We start from the raw sequence: 24,932 nt of genomic DNA, 5'->3' as shown, positions 1-24,932 counted from the left end.
GAGCGAGCTACAAGTGCGGAGAGAGCGCGCACTCTTATTGCATGGTATTTTGCGTTGGGTGCGTGCATAAGCCTTGGTGGATTCCGTGAACGCCTAAAAAGAAAAACAAATACGGCCATTTCACGCGCGGATGCACTTCGAAGATGGTGCGATAACATGTCCCTGTTACGGCGAGAGACAGCATGTAGTATATGTATGAGCGATTGATGCACGCTCCTCGGCTTTCAACGCGAACTTTCGACACGCTGTTTGGCTCGCCAAAGCGGAAAACGCGTTGGAATCGTGGCTTCAGTTTCCGCGCACGAGTTTCAGCGATGGTGAAAACAATCGTTTCGGATGTGTGTGAATGCAGCTATTCTGTTGCCACGACGTAGTGTACTTTGTATCAACAAGGCCATAATGGGGGGCCTAAAACCAAGATCAGTAAACACAAATAAAAAAAAAACTTTCGTTGTTGTTGTTCTTTGGAAGTCGTTCTCCGGTGAAAATTTCTGTGCTATATAATTTATAAAGAATGTAGCGGGTGAAACTCTCGTCTTCGCAGGCACCGGTAAGAACAACAGCCTCGTCGAAACATCAGAGACTCCTTCAAGAGGCAAAATACTCACGGCAGTTGAACACGCGGGATCGCATGCCATGCATGGTTGCAAGCAATGCACCGACGCTCGGGTTGTCCATTTTTATTATATTCTCGTTTTGTTCAACGCTGTTTTCTTTCGTGCGTTCCTGCCAGCTCGCTATATTTGTCGCATTCAATGTTTTGTCCTGCGTTTCTGTGAAGACGCAGCATATTTGTAATCTCACAATCATCGTGCCTTTATTCACCAAATTAATTCCGATTCGGAGCAACTCCTCTGCCAAAGAGCGCCGCTCTATGATCCGCCAATTTCCTAATCTCACCACCCCACCTAATTTCTACAGCGCTTCTGATTTCCTGGACACCCTTCTATATCACAATAACAGGCCACCGGTATGCGTTACATTACCTGTCCATCTCCATGTATTCCTTATAATCTCAACTTCAATATCTTCCCGCGTTCCAATGAAAACCCATCAGTAATCTGTATCTGCGTAACGCCTGTTTCCTTACCACCGATCGCTGCCAAGGTTATTCTTTTGTTCCAAGTTTCGACACATGAAATTTGTTATGGGCTTTCCTTTAATGCTGGTAAGTGGCCGTTGATTGCTTCTTTTGGAAGTCTGAATAAAGCAACAGCGTGCGTTGTAGGTAGAACCAGTCTGGCACATAGTTACCGCTCAACAAAAGTAATAAGTCCGCATGATCATAAAACATATGAAATCTCGCCTTCCAGCAATCGCCGCAATTATGACACGTTTCTTTATTACATATTGAGAGAGGCTGACTAACTACGCATACTGGTATGCAGAATGTGCATGGTTACTTGCACAGCAGCTGTTGAGAACGGTCCTTCTCGTCGCTAAATACCTTATAGCCGCGACAGCTACCCCCGCATTCCTGGGCAGTTATGACCACAACGTCAAATCTTATATGCACAAGCAGGCGAATACTCCATACACTGGCCACGGAAGCATACGGATGCAAAGGATAACAGAAAAAGTCGGCGACAACGATTCGCATGCCGAGATGTACCGGCGACAGCGAAGTTCGGTGTGACTCTGTGAATGCCAGCATACGACCGCCAGTGTGCGGAGACCCCGGTGGAGAGATCAGAGCGCCGAGGATCGGGTGACAGTTTGTCGACGGTTCTCCCACTGCTTCTCGCGCCTCCTGTAGGACCCTTCTGTCTGTGCCAGTGATGGCGCGATTACCATCGCGCGCCCACGCATTGTTCTGATCCGCCGCCAACGTTTGGCGCCGCGGCGGGCGCTCCCCGCCACTCTCACAATAGTGTCTGACCCCGTCAACCTTGGTCCTTCCCACACCGCTCTCTTCCGAGCTTCCCCGTGCTTATATAGGTTTAGCGGTTTGAGGACCGGTTGTAATCCCGGTGGAGATCACAGGATGAAATCACCCGGCAGCTTCGTTTTGCGTCACTGCGGGTCGAAGGGGGGTGACGTTAAGCGACAACTTGGTTGGCCGAAACATCGGAACAGTCAGGGAACTGTCGGTGACGTCGGGTAGGGTGAAAAAAAGGAGCTTCTGGAAGCTTCCAACTGATGCTCAAAGTTCAGACTGAGAAAGAAACGTGGTTCGCCAGTGTCGTGCCGAACGTGCCGCGTAAACATGCTTCTGGTACGGCAAGAAGTTGTTAGCTTCGATGGAGGATTCCTTTGAGCAAGAAGAAGGTTGCGTCGTCACTTTGTCACTCTTAACTGGTGTAGACTCACTTACTGCCCAAATCTTGTCAATCTTAACAATCGGCGCTTAACGTCCCGGAGCAGTGCAGTGCTATATATGAGAGACACCGTCAGGATGCATTCTAATTAATATTCACAACGTGTTATTCCTAAGCGCCCAAGTACAGCTTCGAGCGCTCTTGCATATATACAGCCCTCCCACCGAAATGTGGCCTCCACGGCAGAGAATCGAACTCATAACTTCGTACTCAACAGCAAAACATCGTGTATAGCCGCTCAGTCATCGGGCGAAACTGGCGGATGAAGTCTCGTTCTCGATTACAATTTGTAATTTCGGAAAAGAAAGTACTCCATTGCGAATTAGTTGGTTCATGCTCAACATGCAACGAAGTGCGTCAACTGCAAGGAATTTTTTTTTAAATGTAAGGAGAAAAGGGGGATATGACAAGGCAGCGCTCTCTCCTATCTCGCTCCTTGCCCTTTCCGTTGAATTTCTTGCAGTATATCATACTTGTTTAGGAGAAAAAGAAGACGTGTAATTTCTTTTTTAAAACGAGCCGCAATCGTTCTTGCTCGGATAATCAATTTTATGGTATACCATAAAATTGATCTGAACTGAAGATGTTGGCAAGTCCTCTTGAGATTACCGGCGGAAATCGGGCCAGTTCATAACGCGTACACCAATCTTATGCCGTGCTAGGCGTGTACATGTGAAGCCATTCACAATATTTGCACAAATTTAATTAACTGGCCTTCAAGTGAACTCTCTAGAAACCTTTTCGTGCTCTTGTACCCTTCGAAGCGGCCACAGTCAATGTTCCACACTCTCGTAAACTTAAAGGTTCTTAAGGCAAAAACGTGTAAAATGCAGCATGAAAGTACCTGAAAGCCTTTAATGGCCTCGAATTTTGACTATCGCAATGATCTATAGGAAAGGGATATAAGAAAAAAAGATGTCTCAGTCAAGTTACAACGTTTCGCAGTCTTTTCTCCGCTATTTGCTGTTGTGTCACCGCCTGGTATGATCGCTGCAGTCTTATACGAAGACAAATCCTTTTGCCCAAATATTGGCAGCGGACCGTGAGTTCCCCTTCTGCTTTTCTCTCATCTTTCCTATGCAAGCCTCCATCTTCTAAATACCGTTTACGCTTTAGATAAAAATAGTTATACATGATTACATAATTTTAGTGCAAGTCGCAGCGTAATTCTGATTCGAGGCGCATATACACAATGATCAATTGAACGGCAACTATACATACAAATCATATGTATGACAACTACATCGTTTCTGAAAAAGTCGGGTACAAGACATGTCGACTATATCCCAAAGTCGTTAACAGTGAACCAGTAACAATGCGGCATTGCAGGCACTGAAAGCAAATAAAGTCGCGACTGCTACTACGCGAATTTTTGCGCCATCTTCAACCCTGCCTGTGCCGGTCCGTGATGGAGTCCCCTTACTGGCTACCGTAAATCCGGTTATTGTAAATGTCGCTATTGACTACCTTGACGCTATTTAATCTCGATGAATAGTGCAAACATCTCAGAGAACAGGAAAGGTGGTGCTGCGGGCTCCGCGGTTTGCAAACGCCGTGCGATATCTGTCCACTGCCTTGTATGGACTCGCTCTATCTTGCGGGTTTTGTCGTGCAGAGCCACCCAGCCGGTGATAACCACGCATTTGACAGGGGGCCGTCAATGCCGTCATACGTTCAAAGAGACGAGGCATCGACTTCAGATACTGCCTAACGACAAGTCGGTGAAAAAAAAAAAACACAACGTCTGTTCTCCGTTTGATCGGTTGTGATTTCTGCGTTCCACACGTTTCACCGTTCCGTGCTATTCACGGATCCATTCATTGAGCTTGTTGGCAAACTCGACGCATCACTCGCGTTTTATCTGGCCGCAATCTGCCGAGGGCTTTGTCGGCTGTTGCAGCCTTTTCTTCCTTGACGTTTATTTGGCTGCGTGGAATGGCCAAGATCGCATTGAGTATACAACTGGGAATGTGGGTTAGAAGACGAACATTCAAAACGCTGAAGCGCCGTTTCCGCTTTCATGGTTAGCAATTATAGACGCGAGTACGGAACTGTTGTTTGTCTTGCCAGTTTTGTAAAAATGAATTTATGCTGGCTGTAGATGATCTATCAATTCATGTTTAGAAAAAAGTAGCGCGCAGACACGGACACAAGTAGGCGGAAACAGAAGCGTTTCCCTGTACTTGGTGTCCGCGCCTGCACTCCTACCTTTTTCTAAACTAGTTCGACTTTCTGTTATTCCAGTCTGTAGACGTATTGTAACTGCTTTGCCCTCCTGTAGACTGCCCTTCTGGTCAAATAATGTGCACAGGCCAAATAGAGTGTATAGGGAAAAAATCCTGTATCTAGAATTTGAAACGTAACTGTATTTCAAACGGTTCTACATTTTAATAACTTGTGGGACGGCATGCATTTTTACAATACATTACAACCAACGTGATGGTACGAGACAAATCTGACAAGGGAGGCTACAAAATGTCCATAGTTTCTTTCATGTTGGCTATGTAAAACAATAATTGAAAGAAGAGAAATCGCTTGTTTTTCTTACGCAGACACACCCAGGCTAGCTACACTTGACTGTTTCGTTACCGCTAGAAATCTGCTCATTTTTCGATGATTTCATGCTTTGGCGTTTTATTTCAAGACGCAGTAGTCGCAGCGCATACTACGATATACATAAAGTATAGCCTGATCACTGGTGTTTTGAATGGAACTGTAGCTGTAACTATTGCGCAGCCAATTTTTGAGAATCATTATGTGGTACTTCAAAGAAGCACCTCAAGAAGCACGAATGCGCTGCAAAACAGCAGCAAACGCGCTGCTACACTTCTTGAGGTGCGCCAGCATATATAACCACCTGTGACGAACTGAACGATGAATTAACGCTTCATTGCGCGTGTGTTCGTGCATAGTGTGAACTTCACTCTGTCTTCTCATCTTTCAGTCTCCCTTCGATCGTCAGAGCAGGGTAGCCAACCGGGCTCAGCTGATTAACCTCAGTGCCTTTCTCTCATCACTTGTCCCTCTCTCCCCTCCAATGTATTTAGCATACGTGAGCTGCTGATGTAAACGTTCCTATTATTTTTTATTATTTATGTGATGGAATAGCAGAGGTTGGCGCATTTAGGTGACATCGGCTACTCTTCGCCGCTTGGCAAGAAAAAAATATCACAAAATGTGCAACAAAATGTGGCACAAACGTATAAAAGAAACTCAGTCAGCATTAACACAAAGCTTTGTACATTCATGAGTCCGGGAAACCACGGAAGGTAAGCATGTATACAGTTCTATATTACAACCAAGCTGTTTATGGGGAGGGTTCCGTGTATTTTTCGTGTCCGTCAAGAAATCTGTCGCCCAAACTCCTGATAAATAAATGTTTTCTCTCTCTCTCTCTCTCTCTGCGTGTGAAAAAACTCAGCTTCCGAATTTGATGCAAAGTTGTTTCATTCTGTGGAAAAGCTTATACGTCTCATCAATTGGATATGCATCTTCAACAGAAGTCATCAACAGGCGCCATTTTCCATATCAGTAGACTCTCAGGTTTTTTTTTTTTTTTTGCTTGCTTACCGAGGTACGAGCTATTGCTTAAGGGGGTATGAGCCATTTATTGTCTTACGTGACGGACAAATTTCTCGTTGGATAGGCATAGAAATGCTTACGCATTTAATAACAGAGGTGATACGAGAATGTGTGTGTGCCCCTATCGTCACGATGACCACCGATCAGGACAATAAATATGTTCGTACCTTTGTTCAAAATTCTGTGTCACGTCTGTGTCCTGTGCTAAACAGTGGCCGTGTTCTGAAACGATCACTTTGGGCGATACTGTCTCCATGACCACGCATTCGCCATCGGCGCGCGGCGATTTGCTGTTTTAGCGAAATCGGATAAACTGATTGGCTGGTTGAACACTACGTTATGTGATTTTGCTCAACTAGCCAATGAGAGCGCGCCTGACGGCGATAATATTGCCCAAGTGGATCGTTTCAGAATACGTACCCAGCTTCGCTGGTCATCCACCTTAAAAAAATTGGAATGGCTCATGATTTTGTAAACACAAGTGCTCCCTTTTGTCCGAGAACCCTCGCAGGATTTCACAGTTTCATGGACGAGTGCGTAGACCGCATAAGTGTGCCCGTGCACAGCGTATTACACAAGCATCTGAGAATTACCTTTCGCCTATCGTATACCAGAGGAAGCAGTATATCTGGTGCGGCGCAGGTGAGCCGCTTCGACGAGTACCAGGAGTGGGCGGACGGCCACTGCCGCTACGTGTACCGGCCCGACTGCGAGGAGGCCCGTCGACACGCTTCGGGCTGGGCCATGCGCAACACCAACAACCACAACGTGAGCATCCTCAAGAAGTCCTGCTTGGGCGTGCTCGTGTGCAGCCTCCGGTGCTCATCCGAGACTGGACACCGCGTTCACCTGAGGCCCGCCATCTGCGACAAGGCGCGAAAGAAGCAGCAAGGTAGGTGCACGGTGCATGAAAGAGGTCAGTTAACCTAGCCGGTAGTATGCCTTGAGTGGACTGTTAAGAGGAAGGTTCAACTCGAGCTGGAAAACTACGATTTCCCTATTCAAATATCAATGGTAAAGCAATACGCGAAGTGGCCGCGCGCTAGTATGATTGAAGGTTGCTGGTGAGAGCGTTCATTACCACAAGTGTTCGCTGTACTCTGAAATTTAGGGAATGAGGCATGTGTGCTTGCCTAAGCCTAAGCAGAATGAGTATACATGGGGTGTAATACAGAAGACGAGACCGGTGTTTTCCCTGTGATCTGTTCCTGAACACTTAAACGCAATAGTACTTCACCAGTGACGTTTCTTCAGATATTCTTTTCTATTCTATGTGTTGTTCCGAGTTCCTTCCTGTTCAATTAGGCATTGAACCGAGTGCGCACACTCGAAGCGAATCAGAAGCGAATCGGACACACGTAGGTCAACGTCCTGCTTCGACATTAGGTTTAGTAGTATAAAAAACTGCAGTAGACTACTCTCCTAGCTGTAAGTTTGATCACACATTTGCTTATTTCACTTCAGTGACAGCTGACTACATAGCTTACTGTGCAGAGCTTAGACCAGGTTTTCTCTACTGCGATAAGCGTTGGCACCACGTGAAGAACCTCGGTCAAAGTCGGTAATTATCGTTTGGCTGCCCACCTTGTTGGAGAATCTGCTCGCGAACGCGCAGATGAAAAAGCGCCTCAACCCGCTACCTAATCCCGCGTAATAAATATTGATTCACTTCACGATGCAGGCAAACCATGCCCAAACCGTCGCTGTCCTGGCCGGCTGGAGGTGCAACCGTGCCGAGGCCACTGCGGATACCCGGTGACTCACTTCTGGCGCCACACCGAGCAGGCGGTGTTCTTCCAGGCAAAGGGCCTGCACGACCACCCGCCACCCGAACCCAAGGCGACGGCCGAGGCTCGCCGAGCGCTCAGGGCCAAGCGCGCGGGACTGCCCGACCCCACTAAGGTGAGGCGTCGGTCTGGCGTGGAGTCACACGCTCGCTGGTATAACCTCGGAGTTCGTTTCGACGCCGAGGTGTGCTTGTACGTCAAAGGACTCGAGCCATCCGCGGTCAATGTTTATAACATTTCCACGAGTCGCACTCTTCCTCGACTTGCATTGCGCCGGAGTGCGTTATTGCTTCGTTGCTGATTAAGCCCGCAGTGCATGATAGCACTGCGTAGCATGTATGCTCACAAATAGATAGCGGGTAATGTGCAGTTGCCAGGCGGAAGCTGTTTTCTCTTTATAGGATAATGGTTCATCGTTTTTAATAAGTGGTCCTGAATAAAATATTTTCCACAGAGCTGAACGCTGCGGTAAGTATATATACATATATGCAATTGACTATACAAAATGGGCAGAATATGACTCTGAATCTGCACAAGGGGGATACATCTGCGCTGCCGTAACCATTGTTATTCTCACAGGCACTGACGGGACTACCACGTTTTCTTTTTCTTATCATATAACCTATCTTTTCTCAGAAATCTCACCACTGGCTCCAAAATTACGCAAAAATATGATAACAACTCTCGTCGCTAGTATGTGACTAATTTATGCCGCAGAGTTTGCTCGATAAGTAGCTTGACACGTCATATATAGCAAGTGCAGGTCAGTGATGTGTCTTCGCGCATAGGGTTTGCTTCGATTATATAGGTAAGATGCCTGTTATTCTTATGTCCCCCTTTGACGTGTGAAAACATGTGTCACTGTTGTTATTACACACGTTATTTGTATCTGTAATCTTTTCTGTTGCACCCGTAGCTTGTAGAGAGGGCATGTGCTCTGCAGTGTTTCAAGGTCGGGTCTTTTTCGATTCATTCTACACGCCCATTACGTTTTCTCTCCCCGTTTAAACGGCATCTCGGGAAAAAAGAAAACACGCAAACAAGCAACACCTCCCAACCCCCCTCCCCCTAGTCAACTTTCTAGAAATGCTTTAGGCAATCTGTGACTGCTAGAAAGACACCGCGATTTGAAAAGCTAAGCTCGCCCGTGTGCTCACAAGCCTTTCCAAAAGCACGTGTCATTACGGGCAAGTGTCCATTATAGCGATTTTCGAACGACGCCACAGACCTTGCCCCGAAGAAGGCCGTCTCTGACTTGTTGTGCAGTAATGGTGATCTAGCCGGCGGATATCGACCGGCGCGCGAACTCCGCTCAAAGTGGGCAAAGGGCGCCGCCGCCGTCCCGGGTCCAGGAGACCTGTCCTGGATGGGCGAGGGTCAGTTGGCGCCGGCGCGCGAGCAACTTGACTTTCGAAAGCCGCGGTGGCGGTGGCTGGATGGGCGCAGCTGCTTCAGTCGCTCGTGTATATTACTCCACATCGGTAGATACGTGCAGTACTGCGAATGTTACTACAAGACATGCTGAGGCAGCCACTCTCGCGCGGAAGGAAGTAGCATGCGTGGTATTGTAGAAGACAAGCCCTCTTGTCGAAACGATGGCTCAGCGATTATACTGTCAGAGCTCCTTTACTGCAAGCCTCTGTCTTCCAAGTACCATTTCGTCTACTTGGCATGTAACATAAGCACATACTGCACATGCTTAATACAGCTGAAGGTGCAAAGACAGTTTTTTAAGCTGTAGCAATTGCATACTTCTGATTTCATTTTTCGCGTATAAAGTGTCTCAATTGCGTTTCAACCACACTTGACGAGCCATACGTCATCCAAGAGAGAACAGAATATAAGCAATACGGGCTCGCGTACGCAGATCTCAACAGGCTTCTTAAGAGCAGCATCATGTGGTTGGGATAGTCGGTTCGAAAGCATTTTGGGGAAGAAAGTCGCGAAGACTGGGCTCGAGGACAGAAGTACACAACGCCTTTGCGTTGCGCACTTGCGTTGTGTACTTCTGTCCAAAACAGCCGTTCTGTCCTCGGGATCCAGCCTCTCTGTGTCGCTCTTCTTTAAACGCGTTTCACAGGCTGCGTAGTGCTGCACGATATTACCGTGGCGACGCCTATAGGTCTCCACCGCAGCGTATTTCGTAGCCGCGAGGAAGCTGCGGCAACAGCTCGTCGCCGTTCGTCGAGCGAGCAGCGATCGGCGGTGGTGGCCGCCCGGGCTCCATTTGTCAGGAAGGCGGGAGGGGGGTTCGGCCCGTCTCACGCGCGGAGCGGGCAGACGACGCGCAAACAAGCGCCCATTTGCCTCTCAAACGGAGCGGCTCCCGTTGAAAAATGACCGCCTTCCCATTCCCGGTATAAACGGCCGCCGCGGCGCGTCTTCGCTCCCGCCTTGTCTTCGCCGAATAGACCCGACCGGAACGTCGTCAGTCGATCACTCGGCCTTGCCTACCGACGCCGATCTCGCCCTGCCACTCACGGCCCTTCTCTTCGTCGCTGCATATGTGCCCTCCTGGTTCCCTCCTCGTCTCGCATCTCCGCTCACGCGGGTTTCCTTGCGAAGCGGCGCGTGCGTGCGGTCATGACGAAACTGGGCGGCAGAGGTGAAAAAAATAATTGTCACGGTCTGTTCGTCCGCGCGTCAGGATGGGGAAAAGAGCGGGAAGCCGGTGTCGTGCTTGACGACATGCGTTTCGCTTCGAGCGTGTTCGTGTTCTGTACGAAGGGAAGTCCGCCGAGGTCGCAGTATCCTGATCACTCTGCTCGGCTGTTTCGGTATGGTGATGGCCGCCTCCGTGCGCTCTCACGTTGGTTCGCTGTATACGGTATACGTGCTGCCGATTCAGGATCGAGCTCCATATCTCTCCTTGAGGAAGTAAACGCGTGTCTCACGATTAACTTCATTTTCGAGAGTTAGATGCACCTCTTTCTCGTGGGGTACGCTTACCGTGATCGGACACGAGCAACTGCCGAAACGGTCGCGTTAAGCGACAACAGTTCATTGGTCTATCGCGTTGGCCTGTTGTCCGCACACATATACATATTTTACACATACACATATACGTATCCATATACAAGACCAAAGGAAAGCCTGTGGCAAATGAACTTTTTTATTATTTACCTGTCTATTCAATTCTGTTATGTGTTATAACGAGGGTCTCGAATCCAGCAACATTGATGCCTTCAGGCAGCATGTGTGGGTTTATTGACCAGTTGCCATCACCCAAAAACATCACGTTCTCGTGACGCGTGCGGCAGAAAGGATGTTCCACATCCGCCACCAAGGTCGATGAGTGGTGGCGCTGGTTAACACTCCCAGGGTTGTAGGGTTGTACTAGGAAACATAAATAACCAAGAAAGTGGATGGGGAAACGGTGATATTATATATATATATATATATATATATATATATATATATATATATATATATATATATATATATATATATATGTATATATATATGCGTGTGTGTGCGCGCGCGCTAACTTTGCTCGAAATCGACTAGACTAAAAAAGATCGACTAGACTAAACTGCCAACTCTAGTGCAGCTGCGATGGCGAAATGGCTTTCAAGCCTGCCATCTGGTTTCCGGCGAGAGCGAGAGTTCTTCGAATTAATAAGTGTGAAGTCCGAGGTCAAATAGAAGTCTTAGCGAGTGAAAAGGATCGCGATAGTGTGAATACGTACGAAAGTGTCTTTTTGTTGTTGTAAAAGACAGTAAGAAAACAAGCAACAGTTCCTTTCATTCGGTTTTATTTTCTCAGTCAACGTTGAATGAAATGCAAACACTTGTCGGACCAATAACAAAAGTTATCTTAATGGTCTAATCAGAAGTATATACAGGCGACCTTTGTAGCTGTAACAAAATACCTGTAATAAAGTTGTTACATAAATAAGAAAAATCCGCGCAATCTCTAAAGAATAACAGTATAATGAATGTAAGATAATATACTAGTGAAAATGACGTCTGATATCAAAAACAAACCACTACTGTGCGGTAAATTGTAGACGATGCCTCTACATGAAACAAGCAAAAATATAAAAAGAAAAGAACGCACTGTGTTGAAGGTAATTCGAAAATGGCATGGAAAAAAGAACACGGTAAAGGGCAATAGGTAGAAAAAATGCAAAAGAGGATAAACTAACTTAATCATAATGAACGTCATGATAACTACGCCGCTTCTCAAAGATAGCGGATCTCGTTGTTCAGGCCCCGTTTTCTGGGTCTGAGTAGGTGTACGACCTGTAACTCCGTATATGCGCAGGGAACAGCAAGACGCGCATTACACAAGCACTCCGCAAAAGCTAATAACCGCGCACTATAATGCATTTTCCTTCCCCCGGATTTGCAAGATCAGCATAAACAGGGAGTTTGAGAAAGCACAAGTTTCTGGGAGCGATCTGTACGGATGTTGTTCGAAGCCGCAAAGAGGATAGAAAATTGGGCGCGTCAGACTGCACAACTGGTGTGCGCCCTTTACATGTGCAAAATGAAAATGCGTTGTACAAGAAACTGCGAATGCACAGAGTGGGCAGTAGTCTTATTACTCGTGTAGTTGTCCCTCTCTTTTCAGTTGATTATTTGCGCCTTCTCGCGCGCGTGTGTGTGTGTTCCGGTGCTGTTAGACCGCGTTCGAAGCCTTTTGAGAGACGGCAGCAGCGGTACACTCACACATGACAGAGGGTTCACGATCGCGGTGTTCCGTGAGCGAATTCCTCTACGATGCGCACGCACACACAGGAAACGCTTCCGCCGCTGCTCTCGCTATTGGGAAGCACGAGGAGACGGCGGGAGGCAGAGGGCAACCTAAATTGCCACCCATTAGCATTATTAGGTTTCGGTCCGGTCCACCGCCCCCCTTTCCCCCCCACCGGACCCCGCGACTAATGACGCCAAAAATGGGCCACTTAGCAGCGAATGCACGCCACGCAGGCGCCGCGGAGCGGCCGCAACCGGCGGCGTCGGCGCATGCGCACTCCACGGTCCTCCCGTAGCGCCCTCCGCGGCGTCTACGTGCGTTTGGTTCAGAGTCGGGCTGAACGTTGCTGCGCTTGCGCGTTACGTGTTCCCGTACTGGTGCCTCTGCGCTATCTTTGGTTATTATATGCAGGCGGGAAACACAGAGCGTGGCGAGCCTGTTTGCGCATGGTGTGCAATTAGCGGCCGAAATTATGTGTTCTCTGACGCTTAGATCAGGCCATATTGGTAATTTATCTGCGGTGTTCGGCAACGCGACTCACGATGTTAGGTTCAATACGCGACACAATATGTGACTGGCATTCAACCAATGATTACTTCATAAGCACGAGTCTAAACGTTTCTTGGAGAGGATCACTACGAGGTTTGCTTTGTTGGGGGATAATGCTCGTGAGAGCATTCGATTCAGTGGTTAGGGCAATTCTGGCTCTTGAATGCAATCGTCGTCGCGGCATGTTAAATTGAACGATGAAGCCGCGGAGACACACAGATCAAGACTGTTTATTACAACTGTGGTAATAAGACTGGTGCATGCGCACCTGGTGTGAGCCACCTCTCCTGCTCGTCTTCTTCCCATCGTCTCCAACGATGCGTGTTTCTTGTGATATCTTACCTCAGTGCGCGAAACCTTGCGCCGCTTTGTCTCGCTGCACACCACCGCTACCATCATCATCACCGTCATCGTCGTCCTAAATCCAGTACTCGATGAATGCTTCTCCAAACGCCCAATGGCTGTGTTTCAGTGAAGCCATGGCGTGCCTGCAAATCTGCGCCACGTTCAAAGTCCCATAATTACGCATGTTAAATAAATGCTACCTTTATTATGCTTTAAAATCTCGGTGATAGAAACACTTCCGGTATTTCATGTAATTCCCACAGCGGTAAATTTGACGCAACATTTGTTCGACCACAGTGAGAATGGTGGGAAGCAGATGCTTCGGAAATGCAGAAATTTTATTTTATTTATTTAAAAAAAATTCGATTTCCTCCCCTATGATCACCGATCCACTATGAACACCATTCAATAGCACGTGTGTGTGTGTATATATGTGTGTGTGCGTGTGTGTGTGTGTGTGTGTGTGCGTGCGTGCGTGCGTGCGTGCGTGCGTGTGTGTGTGTGTGTGTGTGTGTGTGTGTGTGTGTGTGTGTGTGTGTGTGTGTGTGTGTGTGTGCGTGCGTGCGTGCGTGCGTGCGTGCGTGCGTGTGTGTGTGTGTGTGTGTGTGTGTGCGTGTGCGTGCGTGTGTGTGTGTGTGTGTGTGTGTGTGTGTGTGTGTGTGTGTGTGTGTGTGTGTGTCCCAAATCCCCAAATCCTGACTGTTTCCACGGCGGGTATGTGCCTCTTGTGCACAGGAAACAACAACAGGAACGACGTACAGCCTCAAATGATTCAGCAATATTTTTTTTTTCATTCAGCAAAGTTTTTGTGGCGGCGTCAAAGTTTCTTTCAGGTTTCGGAACTGTGGCAGATTGAACGTTGGCGACCGATTCGGGGTTTAGGATTCGGCATTTGCGACGCAGAGATGCGGCAAGCCCCGCGTTTGGCAGGTTTGTCGCCTCCCACGTCCTATAGATTTGTTTCGACTCACCTGGGAGACACAGCCAACAATTTACGACGCACTGGCACACTGCGTTAGAATGGGATCGCTAAATAAACGCTATTTACAAGGCAGCTACAATTCGGAAATAGGATGTCACATTGGTATAGCGAAATCGCAATCAATGCTTTAACGAGAGAAGGCAATTAGGGATGCATCACGTACGAAATAGCGATGCAGCTCTAAACGGTTCTCGCGCTCACAATTCAATTAATACCACGATGCCCAGCTACAATACCAGCTACATGCCCATGCGTGCGTGCCAGGCGCTGAGCTCTACGGCACCGAATACCGAAGCACAGCAAATAATTGAAGAACAGTAGAGTGCGTGCTTCTGCGGGCACGACAGCAAATAACGTTTTATGTAAATAAAGAAACGAAAATCTACGAGACCTCCCACAACACTTCCGAAAAGAGATAAAACACTTTCGGGAGCGCTCATTTTAAATCTCCTCAGTCGAAGTGCCCAAGTGCCTCGGTGGAACATTACCCATCATAAGAGAGTACGAACGCCTTGATATCACCGCTACCAGTGCATACCACGCGAGAAATCGCAAAATGCCACTCCACTATAGCTATAAAGAAAAGAGCAGAGAAATTTCTCGACTCAAGCGTGGTATGGATGCGCTTTCGGAGGAGTGATTTCTCAATTTGAGGACGCCTCTCCATATAGCTACATCCACGTAATATATACGTTTATTCTGTTTCTCTTTTTCTCTCCGTCTCTCAATTTCGAGGCCTTTATACTGAGATCAAATTAAATAAAGCGCGCCGAAGCGGAGAACGACGCATCGCCTGTCCAGCTGTGTTTCTCACCGGCAGCGTGCAGGCCGCCGCTCCTGGGAACTCGGGACTACATAGAGCGGCTGCCGATCGCTGACGAGGTGCAGCGCTACTGAAGCTGTATGTGAGGTGCGCCGACGCGACCTCTCCAGTGCGAAGAAGAAGAAAATAGCGCCTCATTTCGAGCAGGTCTTTAATACTAAATGGGAATACGCGTGCCAGGCTATTAGCTGTCCTTCTGCACTAAAACCTCCTCGGGGATGAAAACCAGTCTGGGAGGAGCGAAAGCAGATGGTAAAATACAAATAGTGCAGAAGGATCTGCGGGCGAAAGAGTAAGACAGCACGGGTACCGTGTTGTCGTCTCGCCTTGCCCAATTCTTTCGTCCACTCTTCCTTCTGCAGTGGGGTGTTTGTTTTCTACGAGATTAACCTAGCGACTCACGCAGCCAGCTGTTCTCAATCAAAAAAGAAAAGGAAAAAAAAAGAAGACCAAGTCCTTCATATAGTTAACCAGTTTCCGAAGGTTATCGGACGTATGTTTATGGTTATCGGTCTTTGTGTTTAGAAGCAGACTTTGGTAGCCACTCGGAAACTTTAGCTGCTTGTTTATCGCGGATAATTCGAGGGTTTGTAAATTCGACATTGCAAATTTCAACCCACTCGGGTTATCAGGTATAGTCCGCGACAGGGTCTTTTCTGCCTTATAACTAGAGAGAAAATCTCAAAACTCTTCTAATTCACTTGCACACCACACCATACTCGCGTGCGTGCGTGTTCTCTCTATTATCTGTCGCACTTACGTGTCGACCGTCTTCGCTCTTAGCGACAGCAGGCTAACACAGCGTGTTTCTAGTAGCCCCGCTGTTTTGATTGCCCCGGCGCCGGGTCTAGATGTCGGACCGCTGCACGGATTTGGTGCGACCGAGATGGCGCGGCGCTGTGGTTCGGCGCGCTGCCGCTTGCTGCTGCTGCAGCGCGGATAGCGTCGCGTCGCACCGAGCGATCCGCCGACGGGGTCGCGCGAGCGCTTTGATCTCTCGAGCGCCCGCAGGGCCGTGTTTGCGCAGCCTGATGAGCTGGCCGTGCCTCCTTTCTCCTCGCCGACCGAAGACCAACGCTGCTCCTCCGCTCGGCGCTTCCCATAGCACGCTCGGCTACACCGCACAGCTGACGCTGCCGACGCCGACACGAGGCCGCTGCGGTGTGTGCGCGCGCGGACGACCGCGTAAGCGGAAACCACATGGAACGCCATTCTCGACGTATATTCGGCACGGCGTCTCCCAGGCGTTCGCGAGCCCGTTTTATGTTGAGCAGTGGTTATCGTGCTGTAGTTTAAGCGCAATGCGTGCGACAAAGTTCGCGCTTATATCCATAACCACATTGAACTCCTTTCAGCCGCGATCAAAAAGCACCGTGTAAAATGGTCGCGCTGAAGTCGGATAACGTCAAGCGGAAAATACATCGCAAGTACTAGAGCATTACTCTGACACCTTCTGCAAATTATTTTGTACATATGACTTAAAGCAAGTCCGCCGAATAAAAGATAAATGTGCATTCCAATATGGTTGGCTCACCAAAGAAAAAAAGAAAGTAGTTGATTCGATTTCAGGTTGTTACCGTACATGTAGGCAAACCATGACATTTTACAAACATATTGAAGGTTATATAAAGCAAATCACACGAGGCATTAGCACAATAGTAGCGAACAGAGATAATTGGTATTGGTTCATTTTGGAAAAGATCAGACTCGCGTAATCCGCCTGAAATATAACATTTGTTAATTTCTTTCTAACGCTACAGCGCAGAGAGCATAAAATTCTGGAATGGGTGGCATTTCGCTGTCCGGTTTACCAGGTAAAAATCTTGCGTAAATCACGGCGTCTGTGCACGCAAACTGACTGATGCGGTGCGGCACAGAAAGAGCTGCAAATATAAATTTGTTCCTATAGGCGCAAAAATGTGATTAAATCACAAATACGCTGTAAAATCAACTTTCGAGTCCTAAATTGTGTAGGAATTAGCCAACATCCAACCTTCAAAAATAAAAGAGAAAGAAAAGAGTGGGGAGGGGGGGGGGGGGGTAGAGTGTATGGGGTTTAACCTTCCGAAACTGCGCACTGGTTTACAAGGGATGCCTTGGTGGAAGGCACTGATATAATTATGACCACCGTGTGTTCCCCTCGCGCGAAATAATCCGCGTGTTTGTTCGGTAACTTGACACTTGGACTTCCTGAGGTGCCGGGAACAATACTGCCTTCAGATACGCGTTCGCAATGCACGACTTAATGGCAATAACGGTCGGTGTTAAGATCGGGATCAGCAGAGCGGATGCTGTCAAACGGTGCTATCGAACCACCTTCCCTGTGTGTGAGATATTCGCATGATGCAATCAAAACTTCGTTGAGATGACATTCGGCGTACGCGGGAGGAAATAGAAATAAAAATATGAGGACGCCGAAACAACCATGAGTTGTGAATGCGAAAAGATTAATATCCAATCGCACGTCGCTACATGAACTTCAGACGCCTCGCCCGTTTTGATTTGACTTTATCGAGGCGCCGTCAGAACGCAGGATAGAGCTTGTGTACAAGAAACGCGCGGATGTGACAGGCTTCCGAGAGGTTCCCCACATAATTTCCAACAAAAATTACTATACTTACTAAGTGTCTACGGGAGCTGCAATGGAAGCGGTTGTTCCAGCATGGGAATTATGGGAAGTACATGGATTTGCCTAAACTTCGTTCTTTTGGCTTAAAACACGGCTTTGTGACTTTGTAAACTCGTCATTTTCAACAGTGTATTGCGTAATAAATAATTAAATAAACATCATTAAAATTGCCAGACGGCAGGATTCGAACCTAGGGACTCTAGCACAGAAGACTGATATTGAAACCATTAACCCACGGACGCATTTCTTTTTTTTTTCTTTATTTCCAGACAATCAACAAATACATCAATACATACTGCTACCACCATCTGACAATATTCACTTTCCCACCGCTGCGCTACCCACGGACGCATGTATCGACAAGCGAATGAAACGCCCTTATGAATTTATCACGGCATGCCAGTGCCTTGAGACGCTTGGCGCGTTTCGACTTGGCCACCTGGACAAGCTCAATCGTTGCAATTAATAGCAATTGTACGCGTTCTTGGCGTCTTCTGAACTTCGAAGAATATAGATTGCGCTGAAATATACGACAATATATATAGCGTAATATACAAAGCCACAAGAACGTCTGAATCCACAAGCACGAAGATCAGACAAATCCATGTACTTCCCATCATTCTCATGGTAGGACAACGACTGCAGCGCCAGAGTTCCCTCTAGTAATTTTTGTAGGAAACTCTATGGTTCCCCACACACGAGAGGTTCCCTTTCGGCCGCTCTGCTCCGTCGAGGCCCGAGACAGCAAGCGCGAGCCAGCGTCACGAGCGCGTGAAGGGAACTCGTGACAGCGTCGCAGCCAGTGGAAAGCATCCTCCAAAATTTTCACATTTACATCTGAAAGGCTGTTTTCGAATTACCAGTATCAAACCAAGTGACTTTTTGAAATTCTGACGAAGAAAGCCAAGCTTACAGCTACAGCGTATTATTGGTCACATATTGGATGTGTTTGCCATGGCATGATTTTCACCGATCTGAACGCCGATAATTAACATACTCAAATTCTTCAGTGTGAAACGTGTATGGGAACGGGCCACTGGGCTAAGTACAAGTTCTGGACATCACCATAATTCCGCATTTGTTCATAGGCAGTTATTCCACAGCGTTAATAGATTGGTAAGTTCAGCTTGAATCAAGCATGAGTCTTGACCTTTAGTTGCCTCCGTGTACAGCACACTGTCGTCTGAGGAAAGGCGAACACTTGAAGAATTTCTCAGCTCGTCTCAGTAATGTGCACAATTGTTAACCAAACAACATTGTTAAATAACGCGAGTGTTTATTACGAAAATACGGTAAATTCACCAAATAAGATAGCGCACGTGCATGTCCGACACCTGCTATTGTGTGCAACGACACAACCAGAGATGCAGTATAGGTCAGACTCCCCTCAATCTAGTGACTGTGTTTGCATGTTCATCATTAACTGTCATTTCACTGAATCAGTCATGCCACAGAATACCAGTTACTCCAGTAGCAGTTGCACCAAAGTAGGAACTCCCCAGCCGCTGGTGAGTGAGTTGGTGCAAATGCTACATGCACAACTGATATATACTGTGGTACAACGGCTGCTGTGGCTGCCGCCGCGGCCCAGCAGCCAGCCAAAGTGTTATCGTATGAATAATACTTGGGCCTTAATCCCTCATAGAGTAACGGTAAACGTTTAGATTTGCAAAGGCGTGACGTATTAGATTGCAGTGGCATTTCCCAGCCCCGAAGCTTTCTACAGCATAGTGGGCTGTATCATTCCGGCCACGATTCAGCCACCGCCAATTACTAACCACGTGATTAAGAAAAAGCCACATTAACACTTCTCATAGAGTATAACATTAACTAGGTAACCCATCATTAGTTCCACAACCATGGAGAAGTCCGTGACACACACACACACAAGCACACGCGCACACAGCTTGGTTGGTGCGTGCGCGTGCGTGCGTGCGTGCGTGCGTGCGTGCGTGCGTGCGTGCGTGCGTGCGTGCGTGCGTGCGTGCGTGCGTGCGTGTTTTAGTTATTGTATGCAAAGCTTTAGTTCTTGTATGCGCAAGCCAGTTGCGTCCCCTAATCTAAAACTACCTGATAACTTTGCCTCGCCTAAAGCCAGTGAGCAGACTTATGCGAGTAAGAGAACTCACTAGATCTTGAAGGCTGCCAGAGAAAAACATGTATATTGGGGTTTTGTATCTTCAGATAACATGTCGTTTTCCAAGACCCCGTAATACTTGTCCACAGTGGGCACCCGAACCATTGCAGAGAGATGTATTATCGAGGTACCGGGACTCTTTCCGTTGAAAGTGAAACAGCCGCCTCCATATCTGGAACTTTAGAGCAGTCACGATGCAGTAAGATCCGCCAGGACCCAGTCATGGTGGATGCATTTGGCCCCAAAGAACATCTTTGTGTCTCGTGGATCTCTAATTTGACACGTGGGCAGTGCGCTTGAATAATGTTCACGATTACTTACTTCCCCATGAATCATGTGACCCACCATTACAAACGCGGGACAGGTCCAGCGCTCGGCGAGGGAGTGGCGCAGCCCGTTGGACGGGCTGCTCAAGGTGTCCAGGCCGGAGACTGCAGTGCAGCCATTCTTCCACCGGCAGGCAGCTCCCATTGGTGAGTGGATGTACTCACACCATTTATGGACGCACATTACGTAGGCCGATAGAAGAGACTCTTATCCGAATTGTATTCGGTTCTAGAACCGCATATTCGAAATTTCCAAATATTCTTTTCTGGCAAATACAGCATTGGTTATCTGCGGTTATTGGAGAATTCGTGGCGAGAGACCTCTACGGGTGGCGGCTATATTGACACTCGTACGTTATCTTTCTCCAGTGAGCATGTTTCACAGGCTATAGCAACTGCTACAAAGTTATCGCTCGACGCAAGACGCGCCTTCATGTATCGAATGCTGTCGCCGATTCTATAGCGAGAGAACCTTTGAGAAATCAGTAAGCAAGCAAGCTCTTGCATATGTTTTCCTTTTTTTTTCATTCCTTCTTCTCATTCTTTGTTTCTCTTTTTGTTTCTTTTTTGTCTTTTTGAGAACACATACCCGCGTTAGCCATTTGTCACTCTGAACAAAACTGAATACTTTACCTCGGCTGTCCGATCACAGATATATTTTCTTGGATACTTTTCGACGACCTTTCTCGGGATTTCTTTTGTAAAAATACAATTGTGCATTCTAACGAGTCTGGTCCTTCAGCAAGAACGATAAGCAAACAGTGCTGGTGTCGTGCTTTCCAACTCATATGCGCATAGTGCATAGCGGTCTTTTTTTATCGTAGTCATCGGTAACTCCGCGTTGTGCCGAGTTAAGAACTGTATGCTCCCTGTCAAGATAATGCGACACTGAAGTGCGTGGTGAAGTGGCGGTCCCGAAGACCCATACAGGGTTTCCTGCTAAAATTACTATGGGGAGCTCTGGCGCTGCAATAGTTCAGCTATACCATGGGAATGGTGGTTATAGAACACGAGTTTGTCTGATCTTCGCGCTTGTGGCTTCAGACGTTATTGTGGCTTTGTTTACTATGCTTTATCCGCTTTTATTGGCCTGAATTTCGAAGCATTCCTACTTTTTGCGCACATGTAAAACCCCTGCGAATTGTGTCATTTGAAACGCTCTGTCTTGCTTAAAATGATTAATTTGCAAAGTCACTAAGTCGCTTGAAGCCGCAAGGGCGAAGTTTAGGCAAATCCGTCTACTAAACATTCCACCTTGGCTGAACCGCCATGCTTACAACCCCCGTGAATGCTAGTCTAAAAGTTACCTCTAGTAATTTTTTAATAAACCATTTGAAGACTAAGCCACTAGGCCAAAATCCTGGCTAAGCGTCATTTTTTTTTTTCCGCGCGCCACAATACCACTGGGGCTGACCGCTCTAGCAGCACGTAGCACCGAATTTCTACGACTGGAATCTGCATGTAATGCTCGGCACTCGAGACAGAGTGAGCAGGGTACACTGACGCGGTGGAACACGCGGCTTAGGCGCACGTGGATTCTTATGATCGCGCTCTCGATTGGGCAACGCCAGCTGTGCGGATACCATCACGCAGTTTCCTAACTAATCACTATATATAGGGAACTCTAGCTCCAGTGTCTCCTAGAGCTGCAAGCACAACGGTTTATCCAGTTTAGGAATGATAGGTGGTACATGGACCTACCTATAATTTATTCCTTCTGGCCTGAAACCACTTAGTCACTGTGCAAATCGATCATTTACAGCAAAATATCGCATTATAAGCGCAACAATTTCCAATAATCATACATAAGGCGCAGAAACTTATGGCCTTCGTAAGCTAGGAAAAAATATACCTTTGAAATTTACAAAGATAAGGAGGAGGAATAAACTTCATTTGTATAAATGAGCTGACGGCGGACTTCGTACAAATATAAAGCGTTACAAAAATACGCTACAAGAACATTTGAAGCTAGAAGCACAAACATTAAGCAAATCCATCACCGAATCATCATTCTAATGAGCGCTGAATGATCGCTCCGCTAGAGTTCGCTCTAGTAATTTCTATAGGAAACTTATGGATCCCGCTCTATATGCCCAAACATTCTGAAACCGAGACTAGAGAAATAGTTTGTCCCGACACCTGCGAGAGGAAAAATATAGCACTTTTCCATGTGGCATTGCCTCATATCTCTCGCTTTCAGTGACGTCACCTGTAGCCCCAGGAGCTGGAAGTGGCAGCCCTGCGGCTAGCGTGTGGCAGTGTTCGTGCCCTCCGTTCGAGTGCCTCTGCGGGGTCTCCACGGCAACGGCAGCGGCTACGGTGGCTTCGACGCCAGACTACCGTCAGGTACGTCACGACATCGGGGATCCGGGAAAGTAAAAGGTTAAATCCAAAGGAGTAACGTGTGCTCGTGAAATACGAGCAACTCAGAAGCAGAATTCTTTATTGGAAGCAACATCTCATTGGGGAGCTATGATTTCTGTAGGTAGCCGAAAGTCCTCATCATCAGCCTACTTTTGTCCACTGCAAGACGAATGCCCCTCCCAGCGACCTCCAGTTACCCCTGTCTTGCGTTAACTTATTCCAAGTTATGACAGAAAATTTTTTAAAATTTCAGTACACTATATAATTCTGTGCCATTGTCGACTGCGCTTCCCTCTTCTTGGTACCCATCTTGTAACTGAAACAGACCACCGGTTATCTGCCCTACTCATTACGTGACCTATCCGACTCGCCCTGATCTCTACTAAAATAACGGCTAGCCCTGTTTGCTTTCTGATCTACATCGTTGTTGTTTTGCCCCCTTTTGTTACACTTGGACTTTTCGCTCCATCGCTCGTTGGACGGATTGCTCATCAGGCTTCTTTGTTAACCTCGAAATTTCGGCCGCACATGTTATCACCGGTAGAATACTAGATTACGGAAAGTAAGCTAGTACTATCGTATAGTTCACCGTCGTCCTTTCAATTCCTTAAATACAGATATTGATCCTCTGGGCGCTTGGAGCCTGCTTGTCTCTTATGGCTGCACTCGTAGATATAAAGTGTTTCAAAATTTCAGTGTAAAAGACCTAATTTTGCAGCTGCTGCTTTCATAGCTTGCTTCTGATCGAGGGCCTCCAATGTCCTCTGTTATAATATGGCAGGCGCCGGACCCGTGCAGTATGGCGACCATGATGTCCTCGGCCATAGAGATGCACGCGGACACGGTCTTTCAAGTCATCGACAAAATCCTCTCGGTCGACGGCCGGCCGCCAGAAAATCGCCACAGCAGGTGGGTACCGGATGCGCGCTCTCTACATGTGACATCCCAAAGATCACATATTTAGCGACAGTGTCAACGTGAAGGGCACGTACACAATTACGGGAACACAAATTTCTTCCTAATGTTCGCTCTCATTTTGGACCTTAAGTAGTCATAACGTAGATGCATCACCGGTTAGACTTCACCTGTAAGCTATGAAGCGATCAAAGCGCACATCGCCAAGCGGCCTCAGATTACATTTATGTAACTTTTTATCAACATTTAAGATGACGTTAACCTCCTTCTTGAGGCGATTTGTCGGCCGCGGTCTACGTACAAAAGAGGCCCTCGAACCGCGAAGCGTATGCCTGACCCTCGCTGCGTCACAATCTCCGCAGGCAACCGCCTGACACGCCGCAACCACAGCCAGCGCTCACCGAAGCTGGAGAAGAGGACTACGTACTTACGTCGCTGGACGACCCAGATATCTCCCAAAGGTTTGTAAGCATAACAAATAAACTTGTCTTTGTACCGAATAAGCGATCAAGTTACGTTGTACATGCAGTGACTAATGTAGCACGAAGAGAATAAAAAACAAATATTTGTTCTCTTTTTTGTATTATGAGCCCCTGTTTGCACCACCACCACCACGTCATCTCTTTCACGTGTACGCCCGATGACAAAATACTGCGGTGCACGAGACCTGAGAAAAAGCTGAATATCTCGAAAATCTCATAACGCAGTCTGGTATTTGCATTTCGGGCCTCGACTAGAATATGCTAACCACATTGTCGTATACAGTTCTACTGGCTGCTAGCTATACAGGCTTCTCGGGAATTGAACGTTTTCGGAGATGCCGTGGTCCGTAAACTTTGGTCGCCAGGTGTACTTATATAGTTCGTCATCGTTTCGTATCGAGTTGACTTCACTGTTTTCATACACAAGCGCAATCATTATCGCTGCTCATCTTCGTTCTCTTCGCGTTCCTCTCGCGCGACGTTTACCGATACAGTGACCGGTCAGCAATTGTCTTACACGAGTTGGCGTTGCGGGAATTCTAGCATGTTGTCCATCCTTCTGATCACCTTTCTTTTTCTGCTTCTGCATATGTCAATCACTGACTCCTATTGTCAGCACTTTGACATAAAGATCTCGCTAAGTCTTCAAACAAGAACATGACATACTAAAGAGTACCACTGACTGATATGTGTTCTGCTACCGACACGTACAGAACTGCGTATGGCACGAGAAAGGTCGAAGAAACAATATTAACATTCACTTTTTTTGGTCGATTAGTCCTTTGTTTACAAAAGAACACAAAAATATATAAATGAAGCGAGTGTGCCCACAGCCACTTTGGCTCCCTCGTTGCACAACGAGAGAATGTATCTCGCGGCCAGAGAGAAAAAGGAACGAGAAATATTGCGGACGCATTTGCGGTAAATGAAATCGGAATGCAGAAAATAGTTTAAAATTTTATGTACCCAATGACTCTGCTCATTGCCGACT

The 24,932-nt window shown here is 47.3% G+C and overlaps 1 protein-coding gene across 2 annotated transcripts in view; it reads left to right on the top strand.

Annotated features, from left to right (window-relative positions):
• Positions 1–24,932, top strand: part of LOC126527465 (chorion-specific transcription factor GCMb-like) — a 45,488-nt gene that overhangs the window by 20,041 nt on the left and 515 nt on the right. For both annotated transcript variants that reach the window (XM_055068531.1, XM_055068532.2), the window contains exons 3-8: positions 6,543–6,792; positions 7,582–7,802; positions 20,219–20,327; positions 22,381–22,526; positions 23,326–23,453; positions 23,822–23,920. In XM_055068531.1, coding sequence (XP_054924506.1) covers positions 6,543–6,792; positions 7,582–7,802; positions 20,219–20,327; positions 22,381–22,526; positions 23,326–23,453; positions 23,822–23,920 — 953 coding nt within the window. The remainder of the gene's footprint in view (positions 1–6,542; positions 6,793–7,581; positions 7,803–20,218; positions 20,328–22,380; positions 22,527–23,325; positions 23,454–23,821; positions 23,921–24,932) is intronic.

Source organism: Dermacentor andersoni, chromosome 9, assembly GCF_023375885.2.
Source record: "Dermacentor andersoni chromosome 9, qqDerAnde1_hic_scaffold, whole genome shotgun sequence".
In the NCBI taxonomy this organism is placed as follows: Eukaryota; Metazoa; Arthropoda; class Arachnida; order Ixodida; family Ixodidae; genus Dermacentor; species Dermacentor andersoni.
The sequence above is the reverse complement of the archived record's forward strand: the minus strand, read 5'-3'. Positions and strand labels throughout refer to the sequence as shown.